The sequence below is a fragment of the Acanthochromis polyacanthus genome, chromosome 5 (genome assembly GCF_021347895.1).
Source record: "Acanthochromis polyacanthus isolate Apoly-LR-REF ecotype Palm Island chromosome 5, KAUST_Apoly_ChrSc, whole genome shotgun sequence".
In the NCBI taxonomy this organism is placed as follows: domain Eukaryota; kingdom Metazoa; phylum Chordata; class Actinopteri; family Pomacentridae; genus Acanthochromis; species Acanthochromis polyacanthus.
Genome location: NC_067117.1, coordinates 41,157,772 through 41,180,484, shown reverse-complemented (window position 1 = coordinate 41,180,484; position 22,713 = coordinate 41,157,772). Strand labels below are relative to the sequence as shown.

The following is a 22,713-nucleotide window of genomic DNA, read 5'->3' as shown; positions in this document are numbered from 1 at the left end:
CTCAAGCATATTTCCTTATTGCTTAAAACACATTATTTTTCTCACACTGGACATTGCTGTGTGAGACACAGCTTTATTGAGGAAATGGTAGAGACTTGTGAGGAAGCTGCTCATTCTCTGTTTGAGTTTAAACTAGTTGCTGGGGAGATGGCATGCAAATGTGTTCTATGGTGATGTGGATAAGTAACAATGGAAACGCCTCGACTTCAAATGAGGCCTTTTAAGCGGGGAAAAAATTCCCATGGACGTTGGTTTCTGTGACTTCTTACATGTACAAAATGTACAACACTGCAGAAAAGAGGAAAATCCATATGTATGATATGGACTCTTTAATGTCTACTCTCCTGATCTTCGAATTGCTGCCCTGTGTGAGGCTCTTCCTAAACTTTCAAAGTTGGTTTGTAAATGAAGATTATTATTACCATGATTCATGTTTATTCGATTTTTGTAAACAACTAACCAAATATCAAAGTAGCTACAAGATAATCAATTGACTCATGGAATAATTCTTCCAGCTCTACTAGAGTGTATCTGAAGATATTTTTATGTTGTCTTGAAATGCTCCTCAAAGAACACGAACCAGTCAGTGATCCTCGTGGAGTCCTTTAGAAGATGCTCCGCAGGTTTCAGGTGATTCAAACTGGAAAGGTGTTCTAATCACGCCTGTAGTGATCATACCTTTTCTAATCCAAGAGATGCTCCAAAGTCTTAAGGTCTTCTCCCAAACCTTTCTGAAGTGCCAGCTGAAGGTGGGACACTATGTCCGACAGTGTCTGTACAATCCAGCCCACCTCAGGCAGTGTGTCTGATCTTCTCTTTCAGTGTCTTTTCAGTTCTTTACACTACTATTTCTGTCACTTTTCATGTGCACAATCCATAGGCCATATCTCTGTGATGGCACCCATAGGATTCCTGAACAGCTCAACGTTCAAAGTTATGCATAACTTTAAGCTTTAATACAGTTCTAGTGAGTGAGTTAAATAAAAAATCTACACCTCTACAGTTGGCATAAATGTGTAGATTAGTTACACATACCCAGGCTGTAAACATATTTATTTGTTCTGTGACATTGGACATTTCAGCATGGCTATCTATGGGGGACCGACTCACTTTTGGAGACAACCTGAAGTGAACTGCAGTTTTTGCTGTTTGGTACAAACAAGAAAAACACTGAATTCCTACCAGGACAGGCGGAAAATCTGCACCAGTGTGAATTAGTTGCTTTCCAGCAGGATCCATCCCTCATGGATCCAGGGAAGATTATGAACACAAAGTCCAGAGTCAAGAAATATGAACTATTTATTTATTTTATTTAACCTTTATTCTACCAGGTGGCTAGTTGAGAACTGGTTCTCATTTTCAGTTGCAACCTGGTCGAGAGACACAAAGTTCAAGTGAAGCAGCTCGCTGCAAGAGCATGGAGGTGGAGTTTCACCATCATGGCCGCACATGTTGGATCCAAAAGGTGGAGGGGAATTGTTTAAAGGTTGCACATCATTAGGAAAGCGTTTAGGACTGTTGTCAGACGTCATGCACCAAACCATTCTGGAAATGCTGGGGTGCTGTTAGAAGTCGTACGGTCGTACCATCATGGATGTGGAGCGCAGGGAGTAGCTGGGGCCTCGGAAGTGGTGCCACTTGATGCCGTTGAGCTTCCTGATGTTGTGGCCGACGGTATAGTAGATACCGTTCAAGTTGGAGAAACCGCAGGCATCAAACCACCAACCTGATGGAGGCAGAGAGAGAGAGGGTGGAGGATGAAGAGGATGAGATGTAGACGAAGAAGAAGGAAGGAGATCAGAAAGAGGAAGATGGTTGTAGGGAAGAAAGGAAAGCGAAACCTAGGAGAAAGAAGATTACAGAGGTGGAGGGAAACAAATGTAAAGAAAGAGGTGAAGGAGGGAGAAGCAAGCAAAGGAGTGATGCTGGGAGGGAGAGGAAAAGGATGTATCCTCATGTTTCCTCCTCGCTCCCCTCCTCTTCTCATCTTTTCTTTTTTAATCCACTCCCCTGATTTCATCCTCTTTTTTTCTCACTCCCCTTTTTTATGTCCTCTTCTCCTGCCTTACATTCTCTTCCTCCATCCTTACTTTGGTTTCTTCTCTCTGTGACCGTTTCATTGCTCTGCTATTCTCATTTTCTCCCCTTCTGCTCATCCTTCCTCTCTTGTTTCCTCATTTCATCTTCCTGTCTTGTCTGCCTTTTGTTTCCTCCTCTCTTGCATATATTTCCCACATCTCTCAGCTAACTTGTTGCTGTCTTCTTCCAGTGTCCTAATCTCCACCTTCTTCTCTTGTTTTCTCTCATCCCTTGTTTCCTTCCATCTTTCATCCTCTCACATATTATTTCTTCTCCTGTTTCATCCTCTTTTTCTGTCTTGTCCTTCCTCTCTGCTCCCCTCTCATCTACTCTCCTTTCTTTCCTTCTTTCCCCATGACAACATTAGTGATCCCTACACAATGACGTGTCAATAATTATAGAGCTACACTTCATAATGAGTATTTTTTTAAGTGTATTTGAAGAATAGTGGAAGAATAGAATTAGAATTTTGACTTGTAACAAAGTATTTTAACAGTGAGAATCTGTTAGTTGAGTGAAACATCTGACTAGTTCAACCACCATTGTGTTTGTTCCTCCATGTAAACCTGCTCTGTCATTGTTCTTCACACTGGTTCTCTTTCTCTTCTTACTGTTCATTCATCACTTCAGGTTCAATGATCAACATGCTCTCATAATCAAAGATGTCACTTTGTTACTCCGGACACTCCTATGGTTAGGGTTTGCTGAAGTTAAGGCGACTAAAACTACTTTAAAGTTACGGACAAACTGTGGTCAAGCCTGAAGAAAAACTAATGAAGTGTCTTCTTTGGTGTTCAAATCAAACACTGTGAGCTCATCCTGCCACAGCCACTCTGTGTTTGCTTGTCAGGAAGATGTGATCACTGTTGCCAAGGAGTTTCAGTAAAAAAACAGCTGAGTTGTGTCTTAGGTTCTTACAGATGTTTCACCTTTGGGGTTTTTTGTTGTTGTTTTTTTTGTACCTGTTAATGATGTCTCCTAACATCAGGCAAAATACACCTACAAGCTTTTGTTCCAGTTACACACGTGGACAAAATTGTTGGTATCCCTCAGTTAAAGAAGGAAAAACCCACAATTCTCACTGAAATCACTTGAAACTCACAAAAGTAACAATAAATAAAAATTTATTGAAAATTAAATAATCAAAAACAGCCATTACTTTTGAATTGTTGATTAACATAATTATTTAAAAAAACAAACTAATGAAACAGGCCTGGACAAAAATGATGGTACCTCTATAAAAGATTGAAAACTATTTGACCAGAGTGACATGATTAACTCAGGTGTGTCATTTAATTGACATCACAGGTGTTTCCAAACTCATAATCAGTCAGTCTGCCTATTTAAAGGGAGACAAGTAGTCACCCTGCTGTTTGGTGAAAAGGTGTGTACCACACTGAACATGGACAACAGAAAGCGAAGGAGAGAATTGTCCCAGGACATCCGAAAAAAAATGATAGACAAACATCTTAAAGGTAAAGGCTATAAGACCATCTCTAAACAGCTTGAAGTTCCTGTGACAACAGTGGCTCATATTATTCAGAAGTTCAAGACCCACGGGACAGTAGCCAACCTCCCTGGATGTGGCCGCAAGAGGAAAATTGATGACAAATTGAAGAGACGGATCGTTGGAATTGTATCCAAAGAGCCCAGAGCAACCTCCAAAGAAATTAAAGGTGAACTCCAAGGCCAAGGTACATCAGTGTCAGATCGCACCATTCGTCGTTGTTTGAGCCAAAGTGGACTTCATGGGAGACGACCAAGGAGGACACCACTGCTGAAAAAAACTCATAAAAAAGCCAGACTGGAATTTGCAAAAATGCATGTTGACAAGCCACAAAGCTTCTGGGAGAATGTCCTTTGGACAGATGAGACCAAACTGGAGCTTTTTGGTAAGGCACATCAACTCTATGTTCATAGACTCAAAAACCAAGCATACGAAGAAAAGAACACTGTCCCTACGGTGAAACATGGAGGAGGCTCAGTAATGTTTTGGGGCTGCTTTGCTGCATCTGGCACAGGGTGTCTTGAAAGTGTGCAAGGTACGATGAAATCTGAAGACTATCAAGGCATTCTGGAGAGAAATGTGCTGCCTAGTGTCAGAAAGCTTGGTCTCAGTCGCAGGTCATGGGTCTTCCAACAGGACAACGATCCAAAACACACAGCCAAAAACACCCAAGAATGGCTGAGAGAAAAGCGTTGGACTATTCTAAAGTGGCCTTCTATGAGCCCAGATCTGAATCCCATTGAACATATGTGGAAGGAGCTGAAACATGCCATTTGGAGAAGACACCCATCAAACCTGAGACAACTGGAGCTGTTTGCTCATGAGGAGTGGGCCAAAATACCTGTTGACAGCTGCAGAACGCTCATTGACAAATACAGAAATCGTTTAATTGCAGTGATTGCCTCAAAAGGTTGTGCAACAAAATATTAAGTTATGGGTACCATCATTTTTGTCCAGCCCTATTTCATTAGTTTGTTTTTTAAAATAATTATGTTAATCAACAATTCAAAAGTGATGGCTGATTTTGATTATTTAATTTTCAATAAATTTTTATTTATTGTTACTTTTGTGAGTTTCAAGTGATTTCAGTGAGAATTGTGGGTTTTTCCTTCTTTAACTGAGGGGTACCAACAATTTTGTCCACGTGTGTACACTCATCTTGTGCGTTTTTGTTTTTCATAGTTTGCTTTACGTTCTCAAAATGAAAAAATGTGTAGCAGTCTGCATTGCAATTATAAAGCCTACATAAACAGAAAACATGTTTTACTAGTGACTTATAGAAAGACCTCAGGTGTAGGCAGAACATCCAGTGAGATGCATTTTCTGTTGACTTTGTAATTATGCGACACGTGTCTGAAAATGATGCTGTTATTCCTGAACGCAATATGGTTTTTGATTACAGCTCTCATTATTTCCAAATTTTAGAGCAATTTTCATAGTTACCCTTGAATTTTTCCTTGAGGGTAAACTGGATGAGTGGTTTCCTTCATTTCTTCTTTGCTCATGTCGTCTCCGTCACTCTTTCTTCTGTACTTCGTCTTTCGCTGTAAATTACTGTGATTTTAAATGACTAATGGTGGAGTCTTTTCCTCAGAGAGCTCGAGGTTTTGCCGCAATGATTAACTTAATCACAACCCATCAAGGGGAGGCTAAAGAGCTGTTTGTCTTGGCGTTGACACAAGGTGAAGAGTAGTGCACTGACGAGTGACAGATGTTGACAGAAACACCAGAGTTTTTGGGGAAAATACCACTTATTCTGGACCTAGAAAATATGTTTTTGGGGAATCCTAAAGTATTTTTTATTTACAGTGGCAGGCATATACTATTTGATCAGAACTTTCATTAAACAAGTCAGACTCTTATCAGCTGTGTGGTTCCATACTATCAAACAAGACATTTAATGGAGCATGTTTCACAGAATTCTGTGAATTTATTTCCCAGAAATATATCTTAGCTACCTGGGCCCCTTGTCTCTCCTCACACTGAATATTTCCAAAACTGAACTAGAGAGATGTTGGAGCCTGCTGGGCCTAAAGAAGAGCAGCAGAAGCTTTACCTCCAGTGAGCATCAGAGCACATTTGCAGTGGTCGCAGTTGTCATTGTCCTGGTCCCGGGTGCTGAAGCCGGTTCCATGTGTGGTCAGGCTGCTCTGCCTTCCTGCTGTACCGCTGTAGCCCCTCAGATACAACCTGATGAATGGGACACATCCAGGATTCAACACTATAATGAGCTTTGTGCACTGTCTGCATGGAAAGTACATATACACACGTGGACAAAATTGTTGGTACCCCTCAGTTAAAGAAGGAAAAACCCACAATTCTCACTGAAATCACTTGAAACTCACAAAAGTAACAATAAATAAAAATTTATTGAAAATTAAATAATCAAAATCAGCCATCACTTTTGAATTGTTGATTAACATAATTATTTAAAAAAACAAACTAATGAAATAGGGCTGGACAAAAATGATGGTACCCATAACTTAATATTTTGTTGCACAACCTTTTGAGGCAATCACTGCAATTAAACGATTTCTGTATTTGTCAATGAGCGTTCTGCAGCTGTCAACAGGTATTTTGGCCCACTCCTCATGAGCAAACAGCTCCAGTTGTCTCAGGTTTGATGGGTGTCTTCTCCAAATGGCATGTTTCAGCTCCTTCCACATATGTTCAATGGGATTCAGATCTGGGCTCATAGATGGCCACTTTAGAATAGTCCAACGCTTTTCTCTCAGCCATTCTTGGGTGTTTTTGGCTGTGTGTTTTGGATCGTTGTCCTGTTGGAAGACCCATGACCTGCGACTGAGACCAAGCTTTCTGACACTAGGCAGCACATTTCTCTCCAGAATGCCTTGATAGTCTTCAGATTTCATCGTACCTTGCACACTTTCAAGACACCCTGTGCCAGATGCAGCAAAGCAGCCCCAAAACATTACTGAGCCTCCTCCATGTTTCACCGTAGGGACAGTGTTCTTTTCTTCGTATGCTTGGTTTTTGAGTCTATGAACATAGAGTTGATGTGCCTTACCAAAAAGCTCCAGTTTGGTCTCATCTGTCCAAAGGACATTCTCCCAGAAGCTTTGTGGCTTGTCAACATGCATTTTTGCAAATTCCAGTCTGGCTTTTTTATGAGTTTTTTTCAGCAGTGGTGTCCTCCTTGGTCGTCTCCCATGAAGTCCACTTTGGCTCAAACAACGACGAATGGTGCGATCTGACACTGATGTACCTTGGCCTTGGAGTTCACCTTTAATTTCTTTGGAGGTTGCTCTGGGCTCTTTGGATACAATTCCAACGATCCGTCTCTTCAATTTGTCATCAATTTTCCTCTTGCGGCCACGTCCAGGGAGGTTGGCTACTGTCCCGTGGGTCTTGAACTTCTGAATAATATGAGCCACTGTTGTCACAGGAACTTCAAGCTGTTTAGAGATGGTCTTATAGCCTTTACCTTTAAGATGTTTGTCTATAATTTTTTTTCGGATGTCCTGGGACAATTCTCTCCTTCGCTTTCTGTTGTCCATGTTCAGTGTGGTACACACCTTTTCACCAAACAGCAGGGTGACTACTTGTCTCCCTTTAAATAGGCAGACTGACTGATTATGAGTTTGGAAACACCTGTGATGTCAATTAAATGACACACCTGAGTTAATCATGTCACTCTGGTCAAATAGTTTTCAATCTTTTATAGAGGTACCATCATTTTTGTCCAGGCCTGTTTCATTAGTTTGTTTTTTTAAATAATTATGTTAATCAACAATTCAAAAGTGATGGCTGTTTTTGATTATTTAATTTTCAATAAATTTTTATTTATTGTTACTTTTGTGAGTTTCAAGTGATTTCAGTGAGAATTGTGGGTTTTTCCTTCTTTAACTGAGGGGTACCAACAATTTTGTCCACGTGTGTATGTGGTAATTAGTGTATGTAAAAGTGTGTGTGTGTGTTTGTGTGTTAGATTCCACATGCCAATGTTTCATATTCATCATCTCCACCACATGATAATTTTGCTTTCATTGTACAGCCATGTACATACTGTAATTACAAGGTCTACACTAATGAAATGGAAGTAATGTGAAATATGCAGATGAAAGGTTCTAATCAGCCATGTCTATCCTTCTTTTCATAAATCCTCTTACAGCATGGTGAAAAAGTTACTTCTTCAATTCAGATATCTCAAGTCTTTTATAGGCTAACAAAGCTCTGGTTTGTTTACCAGATTTTTGTTTTTCAGATTTCTAGGACCTTTAGAAAGGATGGCCCCCACAATTGTTGATTAAAAAGTCAGTCCCCATCTCACATGGAAACACATCTGTGTGTGGGGGGGGAGGTGTGTGGTGGAGGAGGGAGGTCTCATTTATTTAAACAGATTTTACATTTAAAAATAAAATCAAAATTTTGTGAAGGTTCTGCATTTTGCTGCATTTATTTCTCTTATGTTTAGATTGTTAGTAATGTCTAGACAGTTTATACTGTGAACCTACTGCATACACTGATCATTCACTTCATATTGTTTATGTTGTTCATCCTACTACTGAAATGTACATTTGCCTGTCTCAGTACTGTTATCTATAGCATTTTTTAAAAATAAAAAAATATATAATCAAACACTATAAAAATATTTATTGCTTTTGGCCAGTGTTTTTGTTGTTGTTGTTGTTTTTGTTTGTTTTGTTTTTTACAATCAATGTATCAATTAACAAGAAAAGCACCTAGAAAACGCAGTACTCTGCCAAGGCTGCTCAGTTCTTGCATCATTTCTGAAGGATAAGTCCTGATAAGTCTGCAGTGGTGGATTTCTACTAGGATCACAATCATGTGATTGGCAGCTGATGTAGTGTTCACTTGTTGTCATGGTTACAGTGATGCTGTGCCATTATGAATGACACAGAAATCTTTACAAAATTTGTGGATCCAGACTATCAGCTGCATCACTGCCAAAATCTAATCACTTGGTCCTTGTGTCATTTCTGACCTTCCCTGAAAATTTCTTTCAAACTTGTTAGTCCATTTTTTAATAATGTTGTGAACAGACAAACAGACAGACAAAGAAACTGACACAGATTGCCACATAACTCTGCTGAGGCTTCGCCTCCTTGGCAGAGTAATAATATGTCTGTTATTTTAAAAGGTATTATCTGTAGTTTAACAAAATGGCGTAAATAAGTACAAAAAAAGAGTAAATAGTTTAAATATGTGCCTGTTTTTTTTCAGTATACTTTACTACAAACCGGAATTTGCATATCAGAGCTGAATAACCGATACAGTAGATCACCTAAAAGAAAAAGCTAACTTCTCAGTGTTATATTGCTCAGTAGTTCTTGCGCTGGATCACCAATACAAGAACTATTACTATTTATGCTTATTTATAATTTCTTGAGGCTAACAAGGCTAGCGGGTAGAGTGAACTGCAGACATGCTGATTGTTTTTCCCTTGGGACTAGTTATTTAACTGAAGACTTGGCATGGTTTCAGTAAACCAAGATTTTCTTTGGTTGACTACCACCATAGATTTTGCTTTGTAATGTAGAGAATACTGAAGTACTTGTTTCATTGTGTTTAAACAGAGAACATCAGTAAATGTGAGACCTGTTGGTGTCATTGTGAGCAGTGTTTGTACTGAAGGCGCAGCTGTTACCTGTACTGCTGTCTCTCACTGGTCAGTGTAAAGCGGTCATACTGGGAGTGGGCAGAGTTTCCCTCCCAGTCCTTCAGCTCCACTCTCAGAGAGTACTGGGCCTGACTGGTCATCAGGTGTAAAACCTCGTTACCCAGCCAGTGCTCTCCTGACACATCCCCGAAACCCTGGAGGAGGAGGAGAGACTTTGAGCTGACTTTATTTCACAATGTTAATTTATTGTAATTAATCCGTCTCATTAGACAAACTGACCAGTTTGTACTCCTGCCAGCTTCTTTGGAAGTCTACACTGCCGTTAAACCGCTGCTGGAACACCGTCCAGCCCCCGCCACTTGTCTCCATGTCACAGTACACCTTCAGGAAATAGTGAGGAAATGAAAACAATTTTTAAAAAACTGCTTTTTTTTATACTTCTGTCTTTAGTTGTAATTTTAGGCGTGACGCTTTGGACTTCTCCTACATTCACAATTAAATCTACACTACCGGTCAAAAGTTTTAGAACTATTCAATTTTTACATTTTTTTAAAATTGAAATTCAAATGATTCATGTCCAATGAATAACATGAAATGGTCCAAAGGTAAGTGGTGAACTGCCAGAGGTTAAAAAATGTAAATTTCAGAATTGTACAAAAAGGGAACAGAAATGTGTTAACAACTTAAAGCTGTTCTGCAGCAATGGAGGTTGATCACACCTTGAAAGTTGGTGCTACCAAATCCTACAGGAGTCCCAACTCTTCTAGATTCCTTCTAATCCCCTCTGTCTGCATAAAGTAGTGCTGGAACACACCGTGGAACCCATCAGAACATTATTAGAACAGTATATTGTACTGCAGAAAGTAGTGTGTTGTTATAAAAATGGAGAGAAAAAGACAATTAACAATAGAAGAGAGACAGACCATCAGAACATTTAAAAATGCAGGTCTTTCCTACAGAGAAACTGTAAAGAAAGTCCAGGTGTCAGTGAGTCCAGTTTTCTTCACCATCAAAAAGCTCAGAAACTGGAGGAAACTCTGACAGGAAGAGATCTGGAAGACCCAAAACCACAACAGAATGAGAAGTCCAGTTTGTGAGAGTCTACAGCTTGGAGATAGGAGCTCACAGAACAACAGCTTCAATCAGCTTCATGGTGGTCGTAGTAAGAAGTCTCAGTTTAACTGTGAAGAGAAGACTTGGAGCTGCAGGTTTGACAGGTGGATCTGCAGCAGAAAGCTGTTGCTAAGACGTCAGAAAAAGATCCCAACTAATAACCCCAACACGCTTGGAGTGTTCTAAAACCTTTGACCAGTAGTGTATGTGTGACTAGTCAATAAATGATCAGGCTATGGCTCGATACCAGTGTGTTGAAGGTTTGGGGTTTATTTTTGGTGGTTCTTTTTTTAAGTTATTTTTGGTCTTTTTTTGCCTTTATTGGGTAGGTGCAGTGGAAACAGACAGGAAAGGAAGCAGAAGAGTGGAGGGAAAACATGCAGCAAATGGCCGTGAACAGAAATCGAACCCTTGCCACTGTGTCAGGACCGGCCCCTGTATTTCTGGTCAAGTTCTTAAACATACCTGCACGGGTTCAGTTCTGTTGCCGATGTAGATGTGATATAGACCGCTGACAGAGTGACCAGCCTTGTAAACATCTGCACAGTCCCTCCACATCTGGGTCCGAGGAGGTGACCCTGCACACAAACACAGAATACAATGCAAAGAACTCTGACAGCAGCCAATTACACATTGGCTTACACGTAAGCATGCTGTAAGAACAGTGTGTGTACCTGTAGTACTGGCCACCATGTTGATGAGTGTGTGGACCGACTCCATTAGCTGGGCCTGCTGTCTCTGCAGGGCGCTGTTGTTGCTGCTGGCCACTCGCAGCTGCCTCTCTAAAGACTCAATGGCCACCATCTGATTCCTGACGACAGACTGAGAGGAGAAAGTTTACGACTGTTTCATCACTTTGTCCCAGGAGCACAAACATTTGAAAACAGCAAGCAACCTTTGTTCTATAGTTAGTCTATGTTTTCTCTTCAAAGCACCTCCAGACCAAGAACAAAACCTCAGAATGTTCTCTTGCAGCTCTTTATGTGCTATAACAACCTGTTGACACTTTTTCCTCATGCTGATTATTTGACTGCATTAACAGAAATGTAGCTCTACTGCTCTGTATAAAGTGCAGATCTACACACCATGTGCCTTTCAGTTGGGTACATTATCCATGTCATCCCTCTGCATTTCTATAAGTAAATTACTATACCTCATCGGTACATGTGGTGTTGAAGGTGTACATAGTTTCTATTATGTCGTTAAGTTTAGCCTTATTGTACCTTCTTCCCTCATCTATATCCAGCTGCTATAACATGTACATAAAGCTTATCTTATCTTATCTTATCTTGGATTTTGCTCTTCCCCTCTACAATTTATTCTCCTTATTTTTAATGTTTTTCCACTGCTGAACCAGTAGTGGTACTTCAGCAGTCTAAATTAGTAAAACTTGTAAAAACAAGTCTTCTGCAGGCTTGCGTCTATAAAATGTACATTTATGAGGTCAGGACCTTGGAGTGCTCCAGCTTGTAAATGTCAGATGTGACCTTTTAAACATAAAGTCCATGCTGGTACTTGATTTAATTAACATAAAAATGTCAACATTTAGTCCTAACAAGGTCAAGTTTACAACATACACAGACACCTGTCCAAACGCAGCCCTGCTGATGATGTTGTTCCGCTGTAAAACACACAGATGTCATTTCTACTGGCTGTACCTGCAGTCGATTCTTCTCCACTCTCATGTCCTCCAGCTCTCCTCTCTGCTGAGACTCCAGCATCTGAACTTTACTCTCTAAACGACTGAAAGAGATCAAAAAAGAACTCAATTTTAAGCTGATTCATTAACTTCTGAAAATGCTCCTGTCTTATTAATATCAGTGTGCATTTATCATGTTCTCATATACGACTGGTCAAAGGTGCAGCTATAACTGAGGTTGACATTTTACTGATACAGCCAGCAAGCTTATTGGTTTTAACAAAAAATATGTTGTGCTGAACTGCCCTTCGGGACAAGTGACTCCCCTAAACAGTGCATATAATGAGCATTTAACATGGAAGTTTTCCCCTTTTCTTGCTTTGAACATTAAGTCATGGTCAGTTTAATTTGCAAAAACAATAAAATATTAATAATCAGAAACACTTTCATGTCAAAGTGCAAACAGGTTTCTACAAAGTAATGAGAATAAACAAAACTATAACATGTAAAATAAGTGAGTTTATAATTATTCACCTCCTCAGTCAGTGTTGCATAGATGCACTTTTGGCTGCAGTTCCAGCACTGAGCCGCTGTGAATGGACCTCAGTCAGCCTGTTACAGTTTTATTTTTGGTAAAAGTGCTAAAGCTCCATCAGGCTACAGAAAACAAAACTTTTCCCAAGTCACAATTTTCATGCAGACTGATTATCATCCAGGATTTCCATTTACATTCCTCCATTTATTTAACACTCTGTTTCTAGCAGCTTTTCAGGACCTGCTGCCAAGAAGCAGGACCACATCATGATGCTGCCACCACCATGCTTCACAGTGGGGATGGTGTGTTTGTGATTAATGTCCACCAAACGTAGCGTCTAATCTGATCTCCAGAAAGCTCAGTTTTGGTGTTATCAGACTGAAGAACCTTCTTCCAGTTCTTTCAAGGGGGTGAATACTTTTTCTAGACACTGTAAAAGAAATGCTCGTAGCATGGTTTGGGTTAAACCATTCCTTCACTGATTTAGCATTGCACATCTTTAACATCAGACTGTGGATGATCACTTGAGGAAACTTTTTAAACAGAGAGATGCTTTATACAAGTTTTCTTTAAACATAAGTGGTAGTACTTTCCAGCATCTGAAACCCAACTATAGGCTATTTTCTATTGCTCTATTCTCAAAGCCCAGAGAAAAGTTGTCTCGTATCTTGTGCTGTAAAAAAATTGCTTCATGCTGGGTCATTTTAGCTGATGACTACAGTATTAATTCACTTTTCCAAACCTTTATTTGACCTAATTTATTATGTGTTAACACAGAAAGACAAGGTAAAGGCTGCCTGGGAAATGAATGAAATGATTAAATCACTAACAAGCAAAAGATGGCAGCTTGATCTTCGTATTAATATCAGACTGTTACATATGAAGGCGGTGCACAGAGAAGACTCAAACCTAAACTATTTGTACCACATATTTGTCTGTAATGGAGCAGAGGTTGTAACTTCTGAATTACTCCCTGTTGTTAGAGAAGCTATAACAGCCAAATAAAGATTAATAACCGACCATCATTCTTCCTGCCGGATCAGACTACAGTTCTGGTTATCTCTCCAGCTGAACCAGCAGTGCAGCAGCTGAAAATAGACTCCAACCCACAGTTAGAACAACAACATACGAGCCAAATGAATGAAACCTGATGAAGGAGTGGCAGCAGCTTCAGAAGAGAATGTGGAACACTGAAAGTGGCTGAAAGTCCAGTTCACACTCTGGGTGGGAAAATTAGTCTTCTCCTCCAATGTTTCCCAGAAAAATTCACAATCTCAGTGTGTTCTACATTAGTTAGAAGGAGAAAATGTGTTAAATATACACTATCTGCTGGTGGTCATCATCAGGAAAATATATTTTCTAAAAATCTGAGTAATGCTTGGTATCAGTTCAGTATAATAGAATATTGAACATAATACACTGCTCAAAAAAATTAAAGGATCACTTTTTAATCTAAGTATTGCATCAAATCAGTTAAACGTGGGATACTGATCTGATCAAGTAAGTAACAGAGGAGGTTTTCAGTCAATTTCAGCTGCTTTGGTGTTCATAAAATTAACAACAGATGCACTAGAGGGGTAACAATGAGACGACCCCCAAACAGGAATGAGTTTACAGGTGAAGGCCACTGACATTTTTTCCTTCTTAATGTTTACTGACTGTTTTTCACTAGTTTTGCATTTGGCTAGGGTCAGAGTCACTTCTGGTAGCATGAGGCGATACCTGGACCCTACAGAGGTTCCACAGACAGTCCAACTCCTCCAGGATGAAACATCAATGCGTGCCATTACCAGAAGGTTTGCTGTGTCTCCCAGCACATTCTCAAGCGCATGGAGGAGATTCCAGGAGACAGGCAGTTAGTCTGGGAGAGCTGGACAGGACTGTAGAAGGTCCTCAACCCATCAGCAGGACAGATATCTGCTCCTTTGTGCAAGGAGGAACAGGATGAGCACTGCAATAGCTCTACAAAATGAGCTCCAGCAGAGCACTGGTGTGAATGTCTCTGATCAAACAATCAGAAAGAGATGTAATGAGAGTGGTCTGAGGGCCCAGCGTCCTCTAGTGCCCGCTGTGCTCACTGGCTGGCACCGTGGAGCTCGGCTGACATTTGCCATAGAACACAGGAATTTGCAAGTCCACCACTGGTCCCCTGTACTTTTTACAGATGAGAGCAGGTTCACCCTGAGCGCATGTGACAGACATGAAAGGGTCTGGAGAAGCCGTGGAGAACGTTCTGCTGCCTGTAACATTGTTCAGCATGACCGGTTTGGTGGTGGGTCAGTGATGGTGTGGGGAGGCATATCCACGGAGGGACACACAGACCTCTACAGGCTGGACAATGGCATTCTGACTGCCTTTAGGTATCAGGATGAAATCCTTTGACCCATTGTCAGACCCTACATGGGTGCAGTGGTCCTGGATTCCTTCTGGTGCACGACAATGCCCAGTCTTATGTGGTAAGAGAACTCATGCAGTTCCTGGAGGATGAAGGAACTGATACCATTAGCTGGCCCCCACGCTCACCTGACCTGAATCCAATAGAACACCTTTGGAACATTATGTTTTGTTCCATCCGACACCATCAGGTTGCTCCTCAGACTGTCCAGGAGCTCAGCGATGCCCTGGTCCAGTTCTGGGAGGAGATACCCCAGGACACCATCCGTCGTCTCATTCAGAGCTTGTCCTGGCATCATCAGGCTGCATACAAGCACATGGAGGCCATACAAACTACTGAATACCATTTTGAGTTGCTGCCAAGGAATTTCAGAAAGATGGACCAGCCTGCCACATCAGTTTTTCACTTTGATTTGGGGTGTCTTGAATTTCATCCTCCTGGGGGTTGATAATTTTCATTTCCATTAAACAATGTGGCACTTTTCATTCCTAACACATTATCCAGTCCATATCAATGAAATAATCCAGTTTGTTTTCCCCCCACTTTGAATTATGATGTGTTTTCAAAGTGTTGTTTAAGGATGAGTGTGGCTACATCGGTTTTTACATGCATCTAAAAGCTGCTGTTTTCTGCACCACGAGGACACTAGTTTTCACTAAAACATTTCAAAAGTGTAGAGAAGCAAAAGATTTTTACTGAGTGAAAAATGTGCTGAAATTCAAGTGAGCTTTTGATACAATCAAGTCTACAACCACACAAGTAGACTCCAACAATCACTAGTAGACTCCAACAATCACTAGTAGACTCCAACAATCACTAGTAGACTCCAACAATCACTAGTAGACTCCAACAATCACTAGTAGACTCCAACAATCACTAGTAGACTCCAACAATCACTAGTAGACTCCAACAATCATTAGTAGACTCCAACAATCACTAGTAGACTCCAACAATCATTCGTAGACTCCAACAATCACTAGTAGACTCCAACAATCACTAGTAGACTCCAACAATCATTCGTAGACTCCAACAATCACTAGTAGACTCCAACAATCACTAGTAGACTCCAACAATCATTCGTAGACTCCAACAATCACTAGTAGACTCCAACAATCACTAGTAGACTCCAACAATCACTAGTAGACTCCAACAATCACTAGTAGACTCCAACAATCACTAGTAGACTCCAACAATCATTAGCAGACTCCAACAATCACTAGTAGACTCCAACAATCACTAGTAGACTCGGACTATTTCTGTGCTTTCACAACTGTAAATTGGCCTAACTCAGACTAACAGGCGTACCTTCTTTATTACTGTGCGTTTACTAGGAGCTGACATCAGGTCAGAGAAGTTGTTGTTTTAGTTACATTTTCTGAAAACAAACCATCCAAAAGTTGAGTGTAAACTTTACAAACAGCAGTTTGTATATTACAGCTCAACAAATCATATGAATATGGCTCAGTGCACACTAGTTATTGATCATAAAACAAAGTATTGGACAAATGAAAATGCGGACATGAAGTTGGGACCACATTAAATAGATTAAACATTTTGGAAGCATGTTAATGTCTGAATCAAATTTTCAAGACAATCCATCCAGCAGTTGTTTAGATGATTCTTTCTGATTCACAGTGATAGGTAAAATGATCTGGGTTGGTTTCACAAACGAAGAAATCTCAAATTCCATCCATTTTTTCCTCTTGGTTGTGGTGGCAGCAGGTTAAACAGGGCATTGCAGCTTTCCTTCCCCCCAGCTGTATTTTTCAGTTTCTTCTCGGGGATCCTGAGTCATTGCCAGACCAGATGACATATTTAATCCCTCCAGTGAGTTCTGGGTCTACTTTTGAGGTCTCCTCCCAGCCGGACATGTCCAGGAGGAGTGAAAGGGCTGCATTTTAACCCAATAAATCTAAAGAAGCATTTCTGGTGCCCGTACTGAACCATCCTAACATGTAATGTTGTGATGGTTTCCTAAACCTTATCAGAGAGCGAAAGTAAACACAAAAGAAGGCAAAACCTAGTTGCAAAACCTCTGATGGTCTCTAGTCTATATCAGGACACAACCCCAGCTTTCTGGGTCCAAGTCCAGCCTTGTTTGGCTCAAACATGTTTGCAGTTTTGTAGTCTAGGAACACGATTTAACGGAGAAAGACTTGTTTTTACCACACTACGCAGCAGATATTCTATATTTCTTTAAACAAAAGCTGAACAGATTTCCGGTGGATTTAGAATGTATGAACAATAGCATGTTAACACCCACAGCTGTAATGTAACATCTGTTCTATTGCACTAAACAAGCAGGAGTCCGGTTTGTGCTGAAGTGTAGCTGACATGGAACTCCATCAGCCTGTATCACGCAGCTTTCTTTGCACTGATGACTGATGTTATTTTACATTTGCAGGCGAGACTTTGGTCACATTAGGAGCTGAAACACATGATGAGCTGCTGCTCCTGATCACTTCAACATGCTGACCTGCACATGAACGAGGAGACATTACTTAATGTGATGCAGACTGATGGGGAGTCGCTGATGGCTGTGGTGCTGCAGTGTGTGCAGCGTGTCTTAAAGTGTGCATTAACTGTGTGTACATGTGTAGACTGATTCCAGACCTACAGCATGTGTGTATGATGTGTTGTTTAGACTCTGATAGCAAAAATATGTGAACTGGAAATGTGTGTGGGGGCTTCATGGTATCACCATTTCACAAATTCTTACCTTTAACTTTTTAACACATCACCTGCACCAACTTGTCTTATTGGAGGTTTTACTGACATAAACTGAGAAATACTCAATCTGTTTCTTCACAATAATTAATTGTGGTGTTTATATGCAGTAATAACACAAAATACCCAGCTGTCTACTCAACAGCATGTTGTTGTCTGGATTTTAATGCTTCGAGCTGAATTAAAGGATTAAACGCTTCTTGGCTGAGAATATTTTCCAACCTCAAATGAGTATAAAGGCTCATCAGAAATCCACAGGATTATCTCAAGAATTCATTATGCAGATAGCTAACAGGCTGTGTTTTGTCTTAGTTTGTCACAAATTAGCTATATTTTGATTATTAGGCTGAAACTGTACATACAGAAACTCAACAAGCCCTCATTACTAAAAACTAAATCTATCATTTCTTGCTAGAACCTTTTAAAAGAACCGACACATACCATGACAAAAACTGTTGCTTTTTAACAGTGAATGTTGCTGCGCACCTCAGATTTTGTTCACTTTACTTATTTGTTGTTTAGGTTCCAAATGAAGTTTTGCTAAATATTTTGGCTGCATTCTGAGAATTGAATATGTTTTCAGAGCTGGGATTTTTTGTACTTTCACACCCAAAATGGAAAAAAAAACAACAAAAAAAAAACAGGAGTACTGGGGTAAGTAAAAGTAAAGTATCTCATCCACTTGGAAATTTCCCCCTATTACTGCTTTTCAACATTAAATCAAGAATTTATGAGTTTTGATGGTGGGGGGTGTGGTCTGCGACATCATCTTTCACCGATTTACAATCAAGTCCTTTCAAAACTCCCCAAAAGAACTACTCAGCAGACTCATGCTAATGACCACCATTAGCACACGAGGGCTCAGTGACATCTGTGCATTTCAACGACTCCCACCGATACTCACAACGACCATCGTTGAGTGGTCAGACGAGTCTTGGTAATGGTCGCTGGAATAATAATAGCCCTGGACACACCTCACAGAGGTTTAAAAGCTGAGGCAACTCCAACCACCACCAGAACTGAAGAAGCCTCTTGGATGAGAGATGAAACGTCTTCAAGGAACTTTCTTAAAGTCCAGTGGATTGATTTAAACTAATTTGGATAACCATGACCTGGATGAATGAGAACCTACACAGACAGCTGTGGATGTGTTTCCACTTTCTAGGATGACTCGCTACTATTTAAAATATTCTCTGCAATAAATTTTTTCTCACATTTGGGTCAAATAAAGCTTCTCCTCTAAATCTCTCTGTGATATTTTAATGTATGTTATGATTTTGTGGCATCACAACTAATCTGGAGCTAAACCTGGTTCCAGTCAGTCTATTCCCTTCCTGTGTCTGCTCTTGTGAATAAAGTAACCTTATTGCACACCATTAAAACCAGTAGAGGACAGTTTCGCCTTGCGGCACCAAAGCAGCTTTGATCATTGAGGTCTGGACTGCTCAGGCCTCTGAAGGTCTCCTGCAGTATCTGGCACCAAGACGTGAGCAGCAGAACCCTCCATGGATCAAACATGCCGCAGATGCTCAACAGGACTGAAATTTAGGGAGGTAGTGGCCAAGTCAACACCTTAAACCGTTTGCCATGTTCCTTAAACCATTCCCGAACAGTATTTGGATGTAGCATGAGCGTTGTCCAGCAGAGTCCACTGCCAGCAGGAGATGCTGCTGCTATGAAGGGGTGAACAGTGTTCAGGTAGATGCTACCTGATGAATACCTGAATACATCAAATTTACTGACAGATGCCATTAGAACGAGATGATCAGTGTCATTCTCTCCACCTGTTAATTAAGGTTTTACGTCTTCTATCAGTGGACTAACAATTGCTAATGATAATAATATAAACATTCACTCTTATTTATACTGTAAATTTGTAAATAAACTGTTTGCACTATCTTTACGATTTCTTTTGCACTGAATAGGAGAAGCCCTCCAATCCCGTTATACACTGTATAATGACAATAAAGCACATTCTGTTCTATTCTATTCTATTCTATTCTATTCTATTCTAAAGGTAACACATAAAGACTTTAGGCAAATTACTGAATCATTTCCTTGGGCATGTTTATTACTCCACGGAGTCTCGGTGGAGTTATGTGACGATTACCGTTGGTTTGTCTGTCTGTCTGTCTGTCTGTCTGTCTGTTAGCAACATTACTCAAAAGTAATATATGGCTTTAGATGAAATTTTCAGGAATGGTCAGAAATGACACAAGGACCAAGTGATTAGATTCTGACAGTGATGCAGCTCATAGTCTGCATCCATGAAGATGTTAAATGTTTCTGTATCATTACCAGATAGCAGCACAGCGTCACTGTAACTGTGACAAGTGAACATGATGATCACATGATTGTGATCCTACTACAAATCCAGCTGCAGACCACAAATTATTTAAAGATTTCATCTGTCAGAAACCATAGAATGACTGAGCATCCTTGGTGAAGTACTGCTCTCTGAGTGCTTTTCTTGTCATTATGTGATCACTCACATCTAAAAGTCACTCTTGTACCTCAGATTTTTACTGAAAGTAATTCCTAGAACTAATTGGTAAATAAGGACCAGAATCAATGAATAATTTCCCAGCCTGACAAATTCTTCTTGAAGGAGAACTGATGTGTTTTCCACCTATTCTTGTCTCGCAGCTGACTGATCTCAGACGTCTGCAGCAGCAGCTCCTTTTCCAGCTTGTTGGTGGACAGAGAATTCTCCAGAAGCTGGATCTCTATCCGAGACGTGTGATTCAGCACCTGGAGGTAGATAAAAATAAGACTTTCAGAAATACCATGGCAGGGAAATTTGCAAATGAATATTGGGCAGATTCTTCCATATGTAGAAATTGATATTTTTCCCAGTAAAAAGTAACAATGTAGCACACAATTAGCCGACATGTAGGAATGATATTGACAGCAATGAACCCAGAACATCTGCCTTTAAGTGACAGATTTACCACACGGCAGGTTTGTTACCTTGGCTTCGACCACGTTCAGTTTGCGTGTCTGCTCTGCTGTGTGTGTGAGGAGGTTCGTCCCGATTTCCAGCATGGTGGCTGTTTGGTTGTGAACGACATGTGACTGTATGTTAGCAACATCCCGCCTCATGCTCCTCTGAATGAAGTTCTCCAGCTGCAGAGAAAACATGTAAAAATACAAGAAGACATCAGAGTGGGAGATGTGTGAGGAAAAATAAATGTAAACTGAAAGAACCACAATACAAGCCACATTTAGACCACAACAATGACGTGAATTTAACGAGCGTCAAACTGTGCAAGATGAATCTGACTGATCTCAATTTGTGTCAGACTGTCCCAGATCAACATGTGATGCCCAGATTTTGTGCCAAATGTGTGCTTCACTATGATGTGAAAATGTCCATCCATCCATTATTTATACACCACTTCATCCTCATCAGGGTCATGGGGGCTGGAGTCTATCCCAGCTGACTGAGGGTGAAGACAGGAGACACCTGGACAGGTAACAGTCTATCACAGGACTACACATAGAGACAAGCAATCACACTCACATTCACTCCTACAGACAATTTAGAATCACCGATTAACCTCAGCATGTTTCTGGACTGTGGGAGGAAGCTGGAGAACCTGGAGAAAACCCACGCATGAACAGGAGAACATGGAGACTCCATGCAGAAAGATCCCAGGAGGTGAACCAGGGATCGACTCGCTGCAAGGCGACAGTGCTAACCACCGACTTACTGTGCAACCCATGTGAAGATACAAATAGAAAAAAAAATGAGGGCACAGACACATGATTGGCTGCTCTTATGTACTGAATTTGAAGCTGCCAGAGGGTTTTTTTGTAAGCGTTTTGTCAAAGACAGTTGTGAAGTGATAGTCACAGATTTGACATCATGACTGTCAGGCGGCCTTCAGAGTCTAGAGCAGTATTTAAGCATTAAGTACCTGGAAGTTTAGGTCCCACAGATTTCTTTAAGGATCATCATGACCAAAAGACCTTTGAAGATTAGACAAATTAGTCCCCTGAAGGATGAGAAAGGGATGGGTGAGTTTACGTCATTTTTGTACATGACTATAAAACACTTTCCCCCAGGAATTACGTTGTTATACAACTAAACTGCAACCTGACAGACTGGTGACCTGTCCAGGGTGTCCCCTGTCTTCACCCGAGTCAGCTGGGATAGACTCCAGCACCCCCCATGACCCTAGTTAGGATAAAGTGTGTATAGAGAATGGATGGATGGATGGATGGATGGATGGATGGATGGATGGATGGATGAACTGCAACCTCAATTCATTTTTGAGTGAAAAGTTTTTTCTCCCAGTCTGGTAAGTCTATGCTGCAGAAGAAAATGTTAGGCTTAATAAAAGATGGGGGCTGAAATATAATGCTTTAATAGCAAACTTGAAGCTTCACCATTTTCTGGGTTACCATGGTGATGAGACACATCCCTTCTAATATATGACCTGCTGGCAGTTAGAAAACAATTTAGTAAATGGCAATGATATCAGAAATATCTGTGATATTTAACAAAGGCACAAGAAGGTTTTCTGCTTGTTTCATATTTTTTGGGGGAGAGGACAAATGAACATTTTCTAAACACCGAGGGAAGCGTATCGCCTGTATTCCGGCTGAGATCTATGCCTGTAGCGTAAACTAATTTTGACCTAAATTAAAGTGAGCTGCGTTGAGTCTTTCCAGAAGCTTTGTGGTGACTTTCTGTATTGTGAGCACTGAAACCACCCACTCAGTGCCTCAAGTTCACCAAATCAGACATGTATAATGAGACATGTCAAGGGGGTCTGGGATATAAAGGCTCAGGTCTCTCCATCTCTGGGAAGGTCAGTTGATGCCAGCTCGCACTGCCATGCTGCGACCTTCAGCCCCTGACAAATAAATAATCCATCCATCCATCCAGCCATCTGTCCGTGCCTCAGACTCCATGTCCTCAGGATATCAGTGCCACTGAGAAGCACAGGGGGTTGATAAATATACCACTGGACCAACAAACAGATTGGCCCCAGTGGGACAACCGGTTACCAATGAGGCAAAGTTGGATCTCATCATCAGACTTTATTTGTCCTCTTATTAATGGTGTTTTAAAGCATTCAGGTCTGATGGAGATCAGACTGGAGCTCAA

General features: G+C 40.7%; 1 protein-coding gene across 3 annotated transcripts in view; it reads right to left on the bottom strand.

Annotated features, from left to right (window-relative positions):
* Nucleotides 1-1,281: 1,281 nt before the first annotated feature.
* The window catches only part of angpt4 (angiopoietin 4), an 89,153-nt gene continuing 67,721 nt past the window's right edge, over nt 1,282-22,713 (bottom strand). Inside the window, exons 2-10 of one of the 3 annotated variants that reach the window (XM_051948053.1) lie at nt 20,568-20,723; nt 20,227-20,348; nt 11,960-12,044; nt 10,976-11,123; nt 10,767-10,879; nt 9,468-9,569; nt 9,216-9,382; nt 5,643-5,776; nt 1,282-1,726 (exon numbers count right to left, since the gene is read on the bottom strand). In XM_051948053.1, the coding sequence (XP_051804013.1) occupies nt 1,566-1,726; nt 5,643-5,776; nt 9,216-9,382; nt 9,468-9,569; nt 10,767-10,879; nt 10,976-11,123; nt 11,960-12,044; nt 20,227-20,348; nt 20,568-20,723 (1,188 nt within the window). In that variant the 3' untranslated portion in view covers nt 1,282-1,565. The other 2 variants (XM_051948054.1, XM_051948055.1) reach the window with 2 other exon arrangements.